This window comes from Ranitomeya imitator, chromosome 3 (assembly GCF_032444005.1).
Source record: "Ranitomeya imitator isolate aRanImi1 chromosome 3, aRanImi1.pri, whole genome shotgun sequence".
In the NCBI taxonomy this organism is placed as follows: Eukaryota; Metazoa; Chordata; class Amphibia; order Anura; family Dendrobatidae; genus Ranitomeya; species Ranitomeya imitator.
The window spans coordinates 31,304,618-31,323,349 of record NC_091284.1 but is presented as its reverse complement, the minus strand read 5'-3'; the positions used below and the strand labels follow the sequence as shown (position 1 = coordinate 31,323,349).

General features: G+C 44.5%; 1 protein-coding gene across 1 annotated transcript in view; it reads left to right on the top strand.

Moving 5' to 3' along the window:
* Nucleotides 1-270: 270 nt before the first annotated feature.
* The window catches only part of LOC138672582 (interferon-induced GTP-binding protein Mx1-like), a 41,540-nt gene continuing 23,078 nt past the window's right edge, over nucleotides 271-18,732 (top strand). The window contains exons 1-3 of the mRNA XM_069760711.1: nucleotides 271-365; nucleotides 15,329-15,399; nucleotides 16,564-16,598. Of these exons, the coding sequence (XP_069616812.1) occupies nucleotides 15,342-15,399; nucleotides 16,564-16,598 (93 nt within the window). The 5' untranslated portion in view covers nucleotides 271-365; nucleotides 15,329-15,341. The remainder of the gene's footprint in view (nucleotides 366-15,328; nucleotides 15,400-16,563; nucleotides 16,599-18,732) is intronic.

The following is an 18,732-nucleotide window of genomic DNA, read 5'->3' as shown; positions in this document are numbered from 1 at the left end:
CAGTACAAAGTTGCTTTTATTCATGTGCACTAATAGGCTGAGAGATCAATAATAGATTTGATAGGAGACACATCAGCTATAACGATCAGTGGAATCAGTGGTTGTGATATGTAGAGAGTTTGCACAAAGGGTCACTGTAGAACTACAACTCGCAGCAGAGTGCTTTAGATGTATGACGACACAGAAGCCTGCAGGCTGGGCCGGCATTGTTTTCTCTAAGATGCAAGTTTCAGTTTTGTTTCTCTGAAATGATGAAATCCTCCCTCCCATCTGCAGTCTCCAGTCCTGCCGGACAGGAAAGTTCTTCATTCACTGCTGCTACTGCTGTCGGAGTCTCCCAGACCTGAGCTCTGCACACCCGACAGGTGAGTCCGCATAAATCCTATCTGCACAGGAGACATATGGACCGACGGACGCTTATGTATGGGGCGGAATCCCTATTGTATTAGGCAGGTGCGGACTCGGGCTGAAATTCAGCCCTGGCATATGAAATCACACAGGCCCATGTTGTCCCCGTCCCCATGAACCAGATGGGATATATTACTAATATTACCCCAGATGGAGGAAAGCAAGATTTTCTACAGGACCAATATTTCTAATGATATCCGTGGCTGCTGGGGTAAGTGAAGGAGTCAGCAACTTTGTGCTCCATCACAACTCTTAACAGTATGGGTGTCTTGAGAAAACTGATTCTGTTAACAAGGTAGCAGACAAGGCAGCCCATGACCAGACAGGCCCTTCTGGTATTTGCCAGAATTGCCAGATGGCCAGTCCGGCTCTGGTATTAGGGTTGACTTTAACTCTTTGTAAGGAGATGGACATATTGACCACATTCCCTCTTGAAGAATATGTACATTTTTGTAATGTGAGCTAGGATGTATAATGTGAATTGTGACTTACGTTAATGTCGGTGATAATGTGTGTAATTTGACAGTAGGGGTAGTTAGAGTTAATGTTTGGAGCCAGCCCATAGTGGGAGGGGGTTGGATAAGGGAAAGTGACGGTTTCCTGTTAGAAAAGACAGATAGGGTTTGGAGTGAGTAGAAAGAGGACCTAAAATCCAATGTGAGCAGTGTCACATTCTCGGGTGTCCAAAGTTAGTGGAGATCAGAGGAAAGAGAGAGCGCATGGCCGAAGTGACTAAAAGACAGAGTGATCTATCAGAGACGGGTCCTGGGGAAGGACGCCTAGCCACACGGCCCAGGAGGTAGCGGGCCTAGACAGAACTGAGTACCCAAGACAAGCTTCAGTTCCAATTATCCATTCAGTAAAAAGTTTATTTTTCACTGATGGTCTCCCTCATTCAACTGTTCAGCGCCTGGCCTGGAAAACCAATGTCACTTGTCACATGTGGCCCCATCACCCACACACCGAGCCAGGACCCACCTTCATGTAAAGTGTTGGGGCGTCAGAGTATCTGGCCCACGGCTACCGCTCTGAGCCACGTTACACCTTTGCCTCATTTTTTTGTTAATTTTATTATTTTTTTCCTCTTCACTTTCTTCCATTACTTTTTTTTTATTTTTCTGCCAACTGAGCCGAACAAGGACTTGCTGAGTTTGTACTTTTGACTGGCCTCATCATTCATTTTACCAGATAATTTAATGAAAAATAATTACGAGTGGGTTGAAAACGTGAAAAAAAATAATGTAATTCATCATTTTTTTTATCGTGTTTATTGTATAGTAGAAATAACCCAGCAATATGAACTTGTATCGTTTTTTATATATAGGTAGTGATATTTTATTTTAGAAGTTTGTAAAAAATGTTAGTGTGTGTCGCCATATTCCATGTTTACTTTTCAATTAGATTGTGAGCCCTCGTGGGCAGGGTCCTCATTCCTCCTGTACCAGTTATGACTTGTATTGTTTAAGATTATTGTACTTGTTTTCATTATGTATACCCCTCCTCACATGTAAAGCGTCATGGAATAAATGGCGCTATAACAATAAATAATAATAATAATAATAATAATAATAATTACACGCGCTTTATGGGGATTTGTTATTTTGTGTGGTTTTATTGATACCAACTTGGGATAGATATGACGTTTTTATAATTTTTTTATGAAGGTGACTGAAAATACCCACAACTATGGCTTTTTGATTTATTCCCCTCTTTACGGAATTTACCGTATGGGTAAATTAGTTTTAGATTTTGAAAGATCAGACTGTTACTCTCTTAGCGAAATCCATCGTACATGCACAGTGCAAGTCAGCAGCGCGTGTATGACGCTGGCTTACGGGGTGAGCTCGCCTGGCAGATAATGCCTCCAACAGTCATGGGTTAACAGCACACAGCCATGGGGGGCCATCGGCGCTCCTGTGATGCAGGGTGCTGCTGGGTTGCTATGTCAGCCAGGGGTCTGTTGAAGACCCCCGTACCTAGTCATCACGGAGCTCCCTTGAAACCAATCTGTGGTCGGTCTTCAAAGGAGACTGATTTTTACTATATACAGCAACACTCTGGTGTTGCTGAATATACCGTACTACAAATGATCGGATGATTGCAGGCTAATGTTCCCAAAGGAGACTAATAAATACAGTAAAAAGTAAAAAAAAAAAAAAAAAAAAATTAAAATTGAAATAAATAAATAAATTATAAAAGATAAAATTACCCTCACTTGTGGCCCATTAAAATAAAAATAAAAAATAAACATGTAGTATTGCCACATCCAGAAAAGTTTGAGATATCAAAATAGAAAAAATGAAAAGAATGCAATTAATTTTTTTCCCCCAAAATTTTAGATTTTCTATTACTACTAAAATAATTTAAAAAATGGCATAAGTTATTATAGACTGTTGGCCATAGATGGTCTACAAGACGTTGCCCAAGATCAGCAAATCAAAAGAAGAGCTGCGGATTCACCAGGTAGGAGGCCGTTCTCATGGCACCTGTCCAGCCGCCATATATCTGTGGCTGATAGGTCCCGCCTATCAATTCGCACCAACTCTTAGGTTAGGCATATTTTAGGTTGAATCCCAACTGTAAGGCTAGGTTCACATTGCGTTAGGGCAATTCGTTAAGCGCATAGCGCTAGCGGATTGCGCTAACGCAATGTTTCTTTTTGGTCCGCGTTCACCGTCCCCGCTAGCGCAGATCCCTGATCTGCGCTAGTGAGGACCGGACCTCGGACGCGCCTCGGACGCTGCAAGCAGCGTCCAAGATCCGTCACAAAAGAACGGCACATCATTAGCGCGTGCCGAAAATGGCACGCGCTAGCAATGCGCTACAGGCAGAAATAACATTGCTGTCAATGGGTGTGCTAACGGACCCGTTGCACGGCGTTAACCCCTTCCCGACCTTTGACGCACCGTATGCGTCATGAAAACCTGTGCCATTCCGACCTGTGTCGCAGCATATGCGTCATGGCCGGATTGGGCTCCTGCAGGCCGGGTGAAAGTGTTAACTGTAATTTCACCCGATCTGCAGGGATAGGAGGAGTTGTACTTTAGCCCAGGGGGGGTGGCTTCACCCCCCCTGTGGCTACGATGGCTCTGATTGGCTGTTGAAAGTGAAACTGCCTATCAGAGCGATTTGTAATATTTCACTTAAAAAACTGGTAAAATATTACAATCCAGCCATGGCTGATGCTGCAATATCATCGGCCATGGCTGGAATCACTGATGTGCCCCCACCCCACTGATGGCCCCCCCAGCCCTCCGTCCTGTGCTCCGCTCCCCCGTCCTCCTGTCCGCTCCCCCTGTGCTCCAATCCCACCCCCGTGCTCCAATCCCACCCCCCTGCACTCCGATCCACCCCCCTGCACTCCGATCCACCCCCCCGCACTGCGATCCACCCCCCCACACTGCGATCCACCCCCCCGCACTGCGATCCACCCCCCCACACTGCGATCCACCCCCCCGCACTGCGATCCACATCCCCGCACTGCGATCCACCCCCCCGTGCTCCGATCCACCCCTCGTGCTCCCCACCCCATCATACTTACCAAGCCTCCCGGGGTCCGTCCGTCTTCTTTCCTGGGCGCCGCCATCTTCCAAAATGGCAGGCGCATGCGCAGTGCGCCCGCCGAATCTGCCGGCCGGCAGACTCGTTTCAAGTGCATTTTGATCACTGTGATAAAACCTCACAGTGATCAAAATAAAAAAAAATACTAAATGACCCCCCCCTTTGTCACCCCCATAGGTAGGGACAATAATAAAATAAAGAAATTTTTTTTTTCTTCCACTAAGGTTGGGATTAGAACTAGGGTTAGGGTTAGGGTTAGGAATGTGCACACGTATTCTGGTCCTCTGCGGATTTTTCCGCAGCGGATTTGATAAATCCGCAGTGGTAAACCGCTGCGGATTTATCGCAGATTTACCGCGGTTTTTCTGTGCATTTCACTGCGGTTTTACAACTGCGGTTTACTATTGGAGCAGTTGTAAAACCGCTGCGGAATCCGCAGAAAGAAGTGACATGCTGCGGAATGTAAACCGCTGCGTTTCCGTGCAGTTTTTCCGCAGCATGTGTACAGCGATTTTTGTTTCCCATAGGTTTACATTGAACTGTAAACTCATGGGAAACTGCTGCGGATCCGCAGCGTTTTCCGCAGCGTGTGCACATACCTTTAGAATTAGGCTATGTGCACACGGTGCGGATTTGGCTGCAGATCCACAGCGGATTGGCCGCTGCAGATTCGCAGCAGAGTTCCATCAGGTTTACAGTACCAAGTAAACCTATGGAAAACCAAATTCGCTGTGCCCATGGTGCGGAAAATACTGAGCGGAAATGCTGCGTTGCATTTTCCGCAGCATGTCAATTCTTTGTGCGGATTCCGCAGCGTTTTACACCTGTTCCTCAATAGGAATCCGCAGGTGAAATCCGCACAAAAAACACTGGAAATCCGCGGTAAATCCACAGGTAAAACGCAGCGCCTTTTACCCACGGATTTTTCAAAAATGGTGCGGAAAAATCTCACACGAATCCGCAACGTGGGCACATAGCCTTAGGGTCAGGGTTGGAATTAGGGTTGTGGTTAGGGTTGTGATTAGGGTTACGGCTACAGTTGGGATAAGGGTTAGGGGTGTGTTGGGGTTAGTGTTGGAGGTAGAATTGAGGGGTTTCCACTGTTTAGGCACATCAGGAGTCTCCAAACGCAACATGGCGCCACCATTGATTCCAGCCAATCCTGTATTCAAAAAGTCAAATGGTGCTCCCTCACTTCCGAGCCCCGACGTGTGCCCAAACAGTGGTTTACCCCCACATATGGGGTACCAGCATACTCAGGATAAACTGCGCAACAATTATTGGGGTCCAATTTCTCCTGTTACCCTTGTGAAAATAAAAAATTGCTTGCTAAAACATCATTTTTGAGGAAAGAAAAATGATTTTTTATTTTCACGGCTCTGCGCTGTAAACGTCTGTGAAGCACTTGGGGGTTCAAAGTGCTCACCACATATCTAGATAAGTTCCTTGGGGGGTCTGGTTTCCAAAATGGGGTCACTTGTGGGGGGTTTCTACTGTTTAGGCACACCAGGGGCTCTGCAAACGCAACATGATGCCCGCAGACCATTCCATCAAAGTCTGCATTTCAAAAGTCACTACTTCCCTTCTGAGCCCCGACGTGTGCCCAAACAGTGGTTTACCCCCACACATGGGGTATCAGCGTACTCAGGAGAAACTGGACAACAACTTTTGGGGTCCAATTTGTCCTGCAACCCTTGGGAAAATGAAAAATTCTGGGCTAAAAAATTATTTTTGAGGAAAGAAAACGTATTTATTATTTTCACGGCTCTGCGTTATAAACTTCAGTGAAACACTTGGGGGTTCAAAGTGCTTACCACACATCTAGATAAGTTCCTTTCGGGGTCTAGTTTCTAAAATAGGGTCACTTGTGGGGGGTTTCTACTGTTTAGCCACATCAGGGTCTCTGCAAACGCAACGTCATGCCCACAGAGCATTCCATCAAAGTCTGCCTTCAAAACGTCACTACTTCACTTCCGAGCCCCGGCATGTGCCCAAACAGTAGTTTACCCCCACATTTGGGGTATCACCGTACTCAGAAGAAACTGGACAACAACTATTGGGGTCAAATTTCTCCTGTTACCCTTGGGAAAATTAAAAAATTCTGGGCTAAAAATTATTTTTGAGGAAAGAAAACGTATTTATTATTTTCACTGCTCTGTGTTATAAACTTCTGTGAAGCACTTGGGGGTTCAAAGTGCTCACCACACATCTAGATAAGTTCCTTTGGGGGTATAGTTTCCAAAATGGGGTCACTTGTGGGGGGTTTCTACTGTTTAGCCACATCAGGGGCTCTGCAAATGCAACGTGACGCCCGCAGAGCATTCCATCAAAGTCTGCATTTCAAAACATCACTACTTCCCTTCCAAACCCCGACGTGTGCTCAAACAGTGGTTTACCCCCACATATGGGGTATCAGCATACTCAGGAGAAACTGGACAACAACTTTTGGGGTCAAATTTCTCCTGTAACCCTTGGGAAAATAAAAAATTGCGGGCTAAAAAATCATTTTTGAGAAAATAATTTTTTTTTTTTCATGGTTCTGCGTTATAAACTTCTGTGAAGCACTTGGGGGTTCAAAGTGCTCACCACACATCTAGATTAGTTCCTTTGGGGGTCTAGTTTCCAAAATGGGGTCATTTGTGGGGATCTGCAATGTTTAGGCACACAGGGGCTCTCCAAACGCGACATGGTGTCCGCTAATGATTGGAGCTAATTTTCCATTTAAAAAGCCAAATGGCGTGCCTTCCCTTCCGAGCCCTGCTGTGCGCCAAAACAGTGGTTTAGCCCACATGTGGGGTATCAGCGTACTCAGGACAAACTGGACAACAACATTTGGGGTCCAATTTCTCCTACTACCCTTGGCAAAATAGGAAATTCCAGGCTAAAAAATAATTTTTGAGGAAAGAAAAATTATTTTTTATTTTCATGGCTCTGCGTTATAAACTTCTGTGAAGCACCTGGGGGGTTAAAGTGCTCAATATGCATCTAGATAAGTTCCTTGGGGGGTCTAGTTTCCAAAATGGGTTCACTTGTGGGGGAGCTCCAATGTTTAGGCACACAGGGGCTCTCCAAATGCGACATGGTGTCCGCTAACAATTGGAGCTAATTTGTCATGATTCCAATGGCAGGGAATCACAAAAGGACAAGCACCAACGAGCTCTAGGGTGATGGAACCTGAGCTGACCGCGACCCTAAACCTGAACACACAAATAACAATAGCCGGGGAACGTGCCTACGTTGATCCTAGACGTCTCTCACCAGCCGAAGATCTAACTTCCCCTATTAGAAGAAACACAGACCTCTCTTGCCTCCAGAGAAATACCCCACAGAAATAGCAGCCCCCCACATATAATGACGGTGAAATGAGAGGAAGGCACATACACAGTATGAAATCAGATTCAGCAAAATGAGGCCCGCTAAAACTAGATAGCAGAGGATACAAAAGTAAACTGCGCGGTCAGCAAAAAACCCTTCAAAAAACCATCCTGTAATTACTTGAACTCATGTTCCAACTCATGGAACATGAGGAGCAATTACAGCCCGCTAGAGCAACCAGCAGCAAAGAAACAATTATATGCAAGCTGGGCAAGACAAAAATAAATCAAAACGAGGAACAAGAAAATCAAAAACTTAGCTTGTCCTGAAGATTACTGAAGCCAGAAGCTGAGGTAACAAAACACTCTGATAACCTTGATAGCCGGCGGGGAAATGACAAGAAAGCCCGGTTAAATAGGAAACTCCCAAATCCTAATAGAACAGGTGGACACCAGAGACAGCAGAACACAAATCACCCAGTACCATCAGTAACCACCAGAGGGAGCCCAAAAACAGAACTCACAACACTAATTTTCCATTCAAAAAGTCAAATGGCGCGCCTTCCTGTTGTGAATTCTGTGGCAGAGCTCCCTCCTGTGGTCACAAGTGGTACTTCGGCTGATTCTCTCTGTGAGCTTCCATTGGTGGAGGAGAGTGGTACTGCGGCTTCTGAGTTTCCTTCCTCAGGTGATGTGGTGAAGTCGTTAGGTGCTGCTCTATTTAACCCCACCTAGTGCTTTGATCCTGGCTTCCAGTCAATGTTCTAGTATTGGACCTGTTTCCTCCTGGATCGTTCCTGTGGCCTGCTGCTCTGCATAGCTAAGTTCTACTTTGCTATTTTGTTTGCTCTTTTTTCTGTCCAGCTTGTCTATTTGTTTGCTGGAGGCTCTGGGACGCAGAGGGTGTACATCCGTGCCGTTAGTTCGGTACGGAGGGTTTTTTTGCCCCCCTTTGCGTGGTTTTTGTAGGGTTTTGTGTTGACCGCAAAGTTACCTTTCCTATCCTCGCTCTGTTCAGAAAGTCGGGCCTCACTTTGCTAAATCTATTTCATCTCTACGTTTGTCTTTTCATCTTAACTCACAGTCATTATATGTGGGGGCTGCCTTTTCCTTTGGGGTATTTCTCTGAGGCAAGGTAGGCTTATTTTCTATCTTCAGGCTAGCTAGTTTCTCAGGCTGTGCCGAGTTGCATAGGGAGCGTTAGGCGCAATCCACGGCTGCCTCTAGTGTTGTTGGAGAGGATTAGGGATTGCGGTCTGCAGAGTTCCCACGTCTCAGAGCTCGTTCTATGTTTTTGGGTTATTGTCAGATCACTGTATGTGCTCTGACCTCCATGTCCATTGTGGTACTGAATTGCCTTATCATAACAGTACTGGAAGCCAAAAGTACTAATGATTCTCAATAGAGGGAAAAAATAAGTTCTGAGACCATTTTTTTTTCTCTGCACTGTGTTTTGCCTTTTTTTTCCCCTAGACATTTGGGTGGTTCAGGACACAGGTGTAGCAATGGACATTAAAGGTCTGTCTTCATGTGTGGATCAGCTCACGGCAAGAGTACAAAATATTCAAGACTTTGTGGTTCAGAATTCTATGTTAGAACCGAGAATTCCTATTCCTGATTTGTTTTTTGGAGATAGAACTAAATTTCTGAGTTTCAAAAATAATTGTAAACTATTTCTGGCTTTGAAACCTCACTCCTCTGGTGACCCAGTTCAACAAGTCATTATTTCTTTTTTACGTGGCGACCCTCAGGACTGGGCATTTTCTCTTGCGTCAGGAGATCCTGCATTAAATAATATCGATGCGTTTTTCCTGGCGCTCGGATTGCTGTACGATGAACCTAATTAATTCAGTGGATCAGGCAGAAAAAAATTTGCTGGCTCTTTGTCAGGGTCAGGATGAGATAGAGGTATATTGTCAGAAATTTAGAAAGTGGTCCATACTCACTCAATGGAATGAAGGTGCGCTCGCAGCTATTTTCAGAAAGGGTTTCTCTGAAGCCCTTAAGGATGTCATGGTGGGATTTCCTATGCCTGCTGGTCTGAATGAGTCTATGTCTTTGGCCATTCAGATCGGTCGACGCTTGCGTGAGCGTAAATCTGTGCACCATTTGGCGGTATTACCTGAGCTTAAACCTGAGCCTATGCAGTGCGATAGGACTTTGACCAGAGTTGAACGGCAAGAACACAGACGTCTGAATGGGCTGTGTTTCTACTGTGGTGATTCCACTCATGCTATCTCTGATTGTCCTAAGCGCACTAAGCGGTTCGCTAGGTCTGCCACCATTGGTACGGTACAGTCAAAATTTCTTCTGTCCGTTACCTTGATCTGCTCTTTGTCATCGTATTCTGTCATGGCATTTGTGGATTCAGGCGCTGCCCTGAATTTGATGGACTTGGAGTATGCTAAGCGTTGTGGGTTTTTCTTGGAGCCCTTGCAGTGTCCTATTCCATTGAGAGGAATTGATGCTACGCCTTTGGCCAAGAATAAGCCTCAGTACTGGACCCAGCTGACCATGTGCATGTCTCCTGCACATCAGGAGGTTATTCGCTTTCTGGTGTTGCATAATCTGCATGATGTGGTCGTGTTGGGGTTGCCATGGCTACAAGTCCATAATCCAGTATTAGATTGGAAATCCATGTCGGTGTCCAGCTGGGGTTGTCAGGGGGTACATGGTGATGTTCCATTTCTGTCAATTTCGTCATCCACCCCTTCTGAGGTTCCAGAGTTCTTGTCTGATTACCGGGATGTATTTGATGAGCCCAAGTCCGATACCCTACCTCCGCATAGGGATTGTGATTGTGCTATCGATTTGATTCCTGGTAGTAAATTCCCAAAAGGTCGACTGTTTAATTTATCTGTGCCTGAGCACGCCGCTATGCGGAGTTATGTGAAGGAGTCCTTGGAGAAGGGGCATATTCGCCCGTCATCGTCGCCATTAGGAGCAGGGTTCTTTTTTGTAGCCAAGAAGGATGGTTCGCTGAGACCTTGTATAGATTACCGCCTTCTAAATAAGATCACGGTTAAATTTCAGTACCCCTTGCCGTTGTTATCTGATTTGTTTGCTCGGATTAAGGGGGCTAGTTGGTTCACCAAGATAGATCTTCGTGGTGCGTATAATCTTGTGCGAATTAAGCGAGGCGATGAATGGAAAACTGCATTTAATACGCCCGAGGGTCATTTTGAGTATCTAGTAATGCCATTCGGACTTGCCAATGCTCCATCAGTGTTTCAGTCCTTTATGCATGACATCTTCCGAGAGTACCTGGATAAATTCCTGATTGTGTACTTGGATGACATTTTGATCTTCTCGGATGATTGGGAGTCTCATGTGAAGCAGGTCAGAACGGTTTTTCAGGTCCTGCGTGCTAATTCTTTGTTTGTGAAGGGATCAAAGTGTCTCTTTGGTGTTCAGAAGGTTTTATTTGTGGGGTTCATCTTTTCCCCTTCTACTATCGAGATGGACCCTGTTAAGGTCCAAGCCATCCATGATTGGACTCAGCCGACATCTCTGAAAAGTCTGCAAAAGTTCCTGGGCTTTGCTAATTTTTATCGTCGCTTCATCTGCAATTTTTCTAGTATTGCTAAACCATTGACCGATTTGACCAAGAAGGGTGCTGATGTGGTCAATTGGTCTTCTGCTGCTGTGGAAGCTTTTCAAGAGTTGAAGCGTCGTTTTTCTTCTGCTCCTGTGTTGTGTCAACCAGATGTTTCGCTTCCATTCCAGGTCGAGGTTGATGCTTCTGAGATTGGAGCAGGGGCTGTTTTGTCGCAGAGAAGTTCTGATTGCTCGGTGATGAAACCATGCGCCTTCTTTTCCAGGAAGTTTTCGCCTGCTGAGCGAAATTATGATGTGGGCAATCGAGAGTTGCTGGCCATGAAGTGGGCATTCGAGGAGTGGCGTCATTGGCTTGAAGGAGCTAAGCATCGCATGGTGGTATTGACTGATCATAAGAACTTGACTTATCTCGAGTTTGTCAAGCGGTTGAATCCTAGACAGGCTCGTTGGTCGCTGTTTTTTGCCCGTTTTGACTTTGTGATTTCGTACCTTCCGGGCTCTAAAAATGTGAAGGCGGAAGCTCTGTCTAGGAGTTTTGTGCCCGACTCCGGGTTTGTCTGAGCCGGCGGGTATCCTCAAGGAAGGAGTAATTGTATCTGCCATCTCCCCTGATATGCGGCGGGTGCTGCAAAAATTTCAGGCTAATAAACCTGATCGTTGTCCAGCGGAGAAACTGTTTGTCCCTGATAGGTGGACGAATAACGTTATCTCTGAGGTTCATTGTTCGGTGTTGGCTGGTCATCCTGGAATCTTTGGTACCAGAGAGTTAGTGGCTAGATCCTTTTGGTGGCCATCTCTGTCGCGGGATGTGCGTTCTTTTGTGCAGTCCTGTGGGATTTGTGCTCGGGCTAAGCCCTGCTGTTCTCGTGCCAGTGGGTTGTTTTTGCCCTTGCCAGTCCCGAAGAGGCCTTGGACACATATCTCTATGGATTTTATTTCAGATCTTCCCGTCTCTCAAAAGATGTCAGTTATTTGGGTGGTCTGTTATCGCTTCTCTAAGATGGTCCATTTGGTACCCTTGTCTAAATTACCTTCCTCCTCTGATTTGGTACCATTTTTCTTCCAGCAAGTGGTTCGTTTGCATGGCATTCCAGAGAATATCGTTTCTGACAGAGGTTCCCAGTTTGTTTCGAGGTTTTGGCGAGCCTTTTGTGGTAGGATGGGCATTGACTTGTCTTTTTCCTCGGCTTTCCATCCTCAGACTAATGGCCAGACCGAACGAACCAATCAGACCTTGGAAACATATCTGAGATGCTTTGTTTCTGCTGATCAGGATGACTGGGTGTCCTTTTTGCCTTTGGCTGAGTTCGCCCTTAATAATCGGGCCAGCTCGGCTACCTTGGTTTCGCCATTTTTTCTGCAACTCTGGGTTCCATCCTCGTTTCTCTTCAGGGCAGGTTGAGTCTTCGGACTGTCCTGGTGTGGATACTGTGGTGGACAGGTTTCAGCAGATTTGGACTCATGTAGTGGACAATTTGACCTTGTCCCAGGAGAGGGCTCAACGTTTCGCTAATCGCAGACGCTGTGTGGGTCCCCGACTTCGTGTTGGGGATTTGGTTTGGTTATCTTCTCGTCATATTCCTATGAAGGTTTCCTCTCCTAAGTTTAAACCTCGTTTCATTGGTCCGTATAGGATTTCTGAGGTTCTTAATCCTGTGTCTTTTCGTCTGACCCTTCCAGATTCTTTTTCCATACATAACGTATTCCATAGGTCATTGTTGCGGAGATACGTGGCACCTATGGTTCCATCTGTTGATCCTCCTGCCCCGGTTTTGGTGGAGGGGGAGTTGGAGTATATTGTGGAGAAGATTTTGGATTCTCGTGTTTCGAGACGGAAGCTCCAGTATCTGGTTAAGTGGAAGGGTTATGCTCAGGAAGATAATTCCTGGGTCTTTGCCTCTGATGTCCATGCTCCCGATCTTGTTCGTGCCTTTCTTATGGCTCATCCTGGTCGTCCTGGGGGCTCTGGTGAGGGTTCGGTGACCCCTCCTCAAGGGGGGGTACTGTTGTGAATTCTGTGGCAGAGCTCCCTCCTGTGGTCACAAGTGGTACTTCGGCTGATTCTCTCTGTGAGCTTCCGTTAGTGGAGGAGAGTGGTACTGCGGCTTCTGAGTTTCCTTCCTCAGGTGATGTGGTGAAGTCGTTAGGTGCTGCTCTATTTAACCCCACCTAGTGCTTTGATCCTGGCTTCCAGTCAATGTTGTAGTATTGGACCTGTTTCCTCCTGGATCGTTCCTGTGGCCTGCTGCTCTGCATAGCTAAGTTCTACTTTGCTATTTTGTTTGCTGTTTTTTCTGTCCAGCTTGTCTATTTGTTTGCTGGAAGCTCTGGGACGCAGAGGGTGTACCACCGTGCCGTTAGTTCGGTACGGAGGGTCTTTTTGCCCCCCTTTGCGTGGTTTTTGTAGGGTTTTGTGTTGACCGCAAAGTTACCTTTCCTATCCTCGCTCTGTTCAGAAAGTCGGGCCTCACTTTGCTAAATCTATTTCATCTCTACGTTTGTCTTTTCATCTTAACTCACAGTCATTATATGTGGGGGCTGCCTTTTCCTGTGGGGTATTTCTCTGAGGCAAGGTAGGCTTATTTTCTATCTTCAGGCTAGCTAGTTTCTCAGGCTGTGCCGAGTTACATAGGGAGCGTTAGGCGCAATCCACGGCTGCCTCTAGTGTTGTTGGAGAGGATTAGGGATTGCGGTCTGCAGAGTTCCCACGTCTCAGAGCTCGTTCTATGTTTTTGGGTTATTGTCAGATCACTGTATGTGCTCTGACCTCCATGTCCATTGTGGTACTGAATTGCCTTATCATAACACCTTCCCTTCCGAGCCCTGACGTGTGCCCAAACAGTGGTTTACCCCACATGTGAGGTATCGGCGTACTCGGGAGAAATTGCCCAACAAATTTTACGATCCATTTTATCCTATTGCCCATGTGAAAATGAAAAAATTGAGGCGAAAAGAATTTTTTTGTGAAAAAAAAGTACTTTTTCATTTTTACGGATCAATTTGTGAAGCACCTGAGGGTTTAAAGTGCTCACTAGGCATCTAGATAAGTTCCTTGGGGGGGTACAGTTTCCAAAATGGGGTCACTTGTGGGGGAGCTCCAATGTTTAGGCACACAGGGGCTCTCCAAACATGACATGGTGTCCGCTAACGATGGAGATAATTTTTCATTCAAAAAGTCAAATGGCGCTCCTTCCCTTCCGAACCTTACCATGTGCCCAAACAGTGGTTTACCCCCACAGGTGAGGTATCGGTGTACTCAGGAGAAATTGCCCAACAAATTTTAGGATCCATTTTATCCTGTTGCCCATGTGAAAATGAAAAAATTGAGGCTAAAAGAATTTTTTTGTGATAAAAAAGTACTTTTTCATTTTACGGATCAATTTGTGAAGCACCTGAGGGTTTAAAGTGCTCACTATGCATCTAGATAAGTTCCTTGGGGCATCTAGTTTCCAAAATGGGGTCACTTGTGGGGGAGCTCCAATTTTTAGGCACACGGGGGCTCTCCAAACACGACATGGTGTCCGCTAAAGAGTGCAGCCAATTTTTCATTCAAAAAGTCAAATGGCGCTCCTTCCCTTCCAAGCCCTGCCGTGCGCCCAAACAGTGGTTTACCCCCACATATGAGGTATCAGCGTACTCAGGACAAATTGGACAACAACTTTCATGGTTCAGTTTCTCCTTTTACCATTGGGAAAATAAAAAAATTGTTGCTAAAAGATCATTTTTGTGACTAAAAAGTTAAATGTTCATTTTTTCCTTCCATGTTGCTTCTGCTGCTGTGAAGCACCTGAAGGGTTGATAAACTTCTTGAATGTGGTTTTGTGCACCTTGAGGGGTGCAGTTTTTAGAATGGTGTCACTTTTGGGTATTTTCAGCCATATAGACCCCTCAAACTGACTTCAAATGTGAGGTGGTCCCTAAAAAAATGGTTTTGTAAATTTCGTTGTAAAAATGAGAAATCGCTGGTCAAATTTTAACCCTTATAACTTCCTAGCAAAAAAAAACACGTGGGAAATGTTATTTATTAACTATTTTGTGTCACATAACTCTCCGGTTTAACACAATAAAAATTCAAAATGTGAAAATTGTGAAATTTTCAAAATTTTCGCCAAATTTCCGTTTTTATCACAAATAAACGCAGAATTTATTGACCTAAATTTACCACTAACATGAAGCCCAATATGTCACGAAAAAACAATCTCAGAACCGCTAAGATCCGTTGAAGCGTTCCTGAGTTATTACCTCATAAAGGGACACTGGTCAGAATTGCAAAAAATGGCCAGGTCATTAAGGTCCAAATAGGCTGGGTCATGAAGGGGTTAATTGCGACATTTTCGCCGTGCAACGCTGTCCGTTAGCGTTAACCCATTAACACAATGTGAACCTACCCTAAACCATCTCTTATGCAACGAACGTGTCATATTAGTGCATAAGTAAGGGAAAGTGTGGACCACCATTAAAAAATTTATTTTGCTTCATCAACTCAGGTATCCGCCATTCATGTCAAAGAAAATGCAGAAGAAAATGCCAAATTTTGCCAAACCAGGTTTTAATCAAGGTAGATATAGAGATGCTTCATGTATTAATGTTCATATACACTGTGACGCTACGTGACTACTCATGGGCAAGCCGTGAGACAGGGTAGTCAGTATGTCCGAGGTCAGATACCAGGAGTGTTCTTAGTACAGAGGGGTGATACAACAGGGTGGTCAGGTAACAGTTCGGGGTCAAATACCAGGAGTGCTTATACTACAGAGGGGTGATACAAAAGTGTGGTCAAGTAACAGTCCGGGGTCAAATACCAGGCATGCTCGTACTACAGAGGGGTGATACAAAAGAGTGGTCAGGTAACAGTTCGGGGTCAAATACCAGGAGTGCTCGACAATAGAGGGGTGATACAAAAGCGTGGTCAGGTAACGGTCTGGGATCAAATGCCAGCAGTGTTTGTAGTACAGAGGGGTGATACAAAGCATGGTCAGGTAACGGTCCGGGGTCAAATACCAGGAGTGCTCGTACTGTAGAGGGATGATACAAAAGCGTATTCGGGTAACAGTCCGGGGTCAAATGCCAGGAGGGCTTGCAGTACAGAGGGGCGGTACAAAGCATGGTCAAGTAACAGTCCGGGGTCAAATACCAGGAGTGCTCGTACTATAGAGGGTGGATACAAAAGTGCGGTCAGGTAACAGTCCGAGGTCAAATACCAGGAGGGCTCATAGTATAGAAAGGTGATACAAAAGCATGGCCAGGTAACAGTCCAAGGTCAGCTGCCTGGAGGGAACATCAAAAGCAGAAAGGGAAATCCAAAATAGTAGTGACAACAGAATTCAGGTTCATCAGCAAAATCAGAGTCAGACACAGAGCAAGCAAACACACGTACCTAAAGCAAATCTACAACTGGCACAGACTAACTGGCTAGCTGCTAGTAAATACCTTGCAAATGATTAGGGATGGGAGGCACCTGAGGAAACGCCTGAAGACTAAACTAGATTGAGCAGCAGGGCTGTGAATCAGACTATTGACAACCCAGAGCATCCCAGGAATAGATTGGATAACTGTACCATCTCTCACAAAACTGATAGTCCAGCACACTCCAGACCCCATAGGACGGCTGAGCTGTCACTCACTGCGTTTGTTGACCACAATCAATGTAGAAACCGTGACTTAAACAATGTTTATTCTCAATTATAATATTCTTGTGTCTACATTTTTCATTTTTTTTCAGGGTCTCCAAATTTTCCTTTGCATCCGAGTAACATGGTAAGTGAAAAACGATATGACAAAAACATTTTGAAAGACCACAGTATGTGGACACCCGACCAGCAAGTCTATATTACCAAATTTTTTACCCATTCTAAAAGAATTGTTGGTCAACCCTGAGGTTGGCTGAGAAAGTCATTGTACCAAAGGTGTTGAATATGGTTGAGGTCAGGACTCCGTGTTTTTGCGGTCCTAAACTTTGTGCTCAGAGGCAAAGTCATACTAGAAGATGGAAGAGTCGCTTTTCCTCGTTGTCTTTTTAATTGCTATGGCTTTGGAAGTATTCTGTGCCTAAAAGAGGCAAAATATGATCATCGAAGCATGTTGTATCCAGTCATCTGAGATTGTGGGTCTTTACTAGTAAAGAAAAATGGAAAAAGATGAGCAGTTTTTGGTGTTTTTCCTACTTTATAACCTGATAATTATGACGTCTGTGCTTCTCTGACTGCTCTTTGCCTGAATCTCCTGATAATCTGCCATCTCAAAGTGCTTTGGGGACGGCTGCGGCGGCTCTCTTGTATGTCGCCATATTCTCATACTATGTATATTTCTCACCATAACCCCTTGTGTGTTAGTGTATGGCGGAGTTTTAGAGCTTAGCTGCTTCCCAAGGATCCGACCTGATTTGATAACCTCTCGGGTGCGTATCAAAATCCCCCTGTGAATAGTTGTTTATCCAATTACAACTTTCCAATATGTCCAGTATGTTGGTTCCCCCAAAAAACCACCTCCAAGGCACTTTCCATCAAAAAGAGCAAAAGATTTTATCGCAAATTGTTTCTCCAGTTTTTATAGATTAAACACATTTATTTTACATACTAGTGTATTTTGTAACCCTCTAACCTGTGCTGCTACTCCCGGAGTCTATCCTGACAGTCAGGATTGAACCGTTTATTTAAGAAAATACAGAAAATACTGATGTAATTTTAGTTTGCCCTTTGACTTGATAGTTATTTTACGCTTTATTCTGAAACACGACAAAATTTGAACAATACAGCTACATATCCTTGCATTATTTTACGGTTTATTATTTTATATTTTTGTGCTTTTTCACTTAATTATTTATTATTTAACTCTAACTCTGGTCCTAACCCTAGGTTCAACACTTAACACTTTTCCTAACCCTATCCTTAACTCTAACACTGTTCACTACCCAAGTTCTACTCTTAACCCTTGTCCTAAACCTAACCTTACCCTTAATTCTAACACTAGTGATAATCCATGTCCTATCCTTAACTCTTGTCCTAAACTTAACTAGCTAACACTAGTTATAACCCAGGTTCTAACCTTAATGCTAGCCCTATCCCTAACCATAGCCTTAACTTTAGCTCTAATCATAACCCATGTCCTAACTTTAACCCTTGTACTAACCCTAGCCTTTGCTGTGACTGTAACCCTAGTCCGTACCTTAATACTTGTCCTAATCTTAGCCTTAACTCTAACACTATTCACTACCCAAGTTCTACTCTTAACCCTTGTCCTAACCCTAACCTTACCCTTAACTCTAGCACTAGCTATTAGCCAGGTTCTAATCTAACGCTAGTCCTAAACCTAACCCTAGCCTTAACTCCAACCATAGTCATAACCCAAGTTCTAAACTTAACACTTATCCAAATCCTAATCCTAGCCTTAACTCTAATCTGAGTTATAACTCAAGTTCTAACCTTAACACTAATACTAACTCTAAACCTAACCATAATACTCTCCTAGGCCTAACAAAAGTTATAAGTTTAACCCTTTCCTAACCCTAGCCTTAACTCTAACCCTAGTCACAATCCAAGTTCTAAATTTAACTTTTGTCCTAACCCTAATCCCAGAATAAAACTTAATCTTAGTCACGGCCCTAAGCCTAGTCCTAAAACTAAACATACTCCTGATCCTAACCTCGTCCAAACTCCATTGAGGGTTAGAAAAAGCATGTAACAATTTAGCGTTTTTTTTTATTATAAGGTTATGGTTCAACTTAATGACAAGCCATCTGGCTGCCATTTTCCTATATTCATGCGAGGTGAATTACAATAAAATCTGTATTCTGAACAATACGGATTGTTGCAAGATTCAAGTACAATTCAATACGCCCTTCTTTAATTATTGCTTCTTTAAAAATTTTTTTGTAAGGGACACTTTTTAAAAG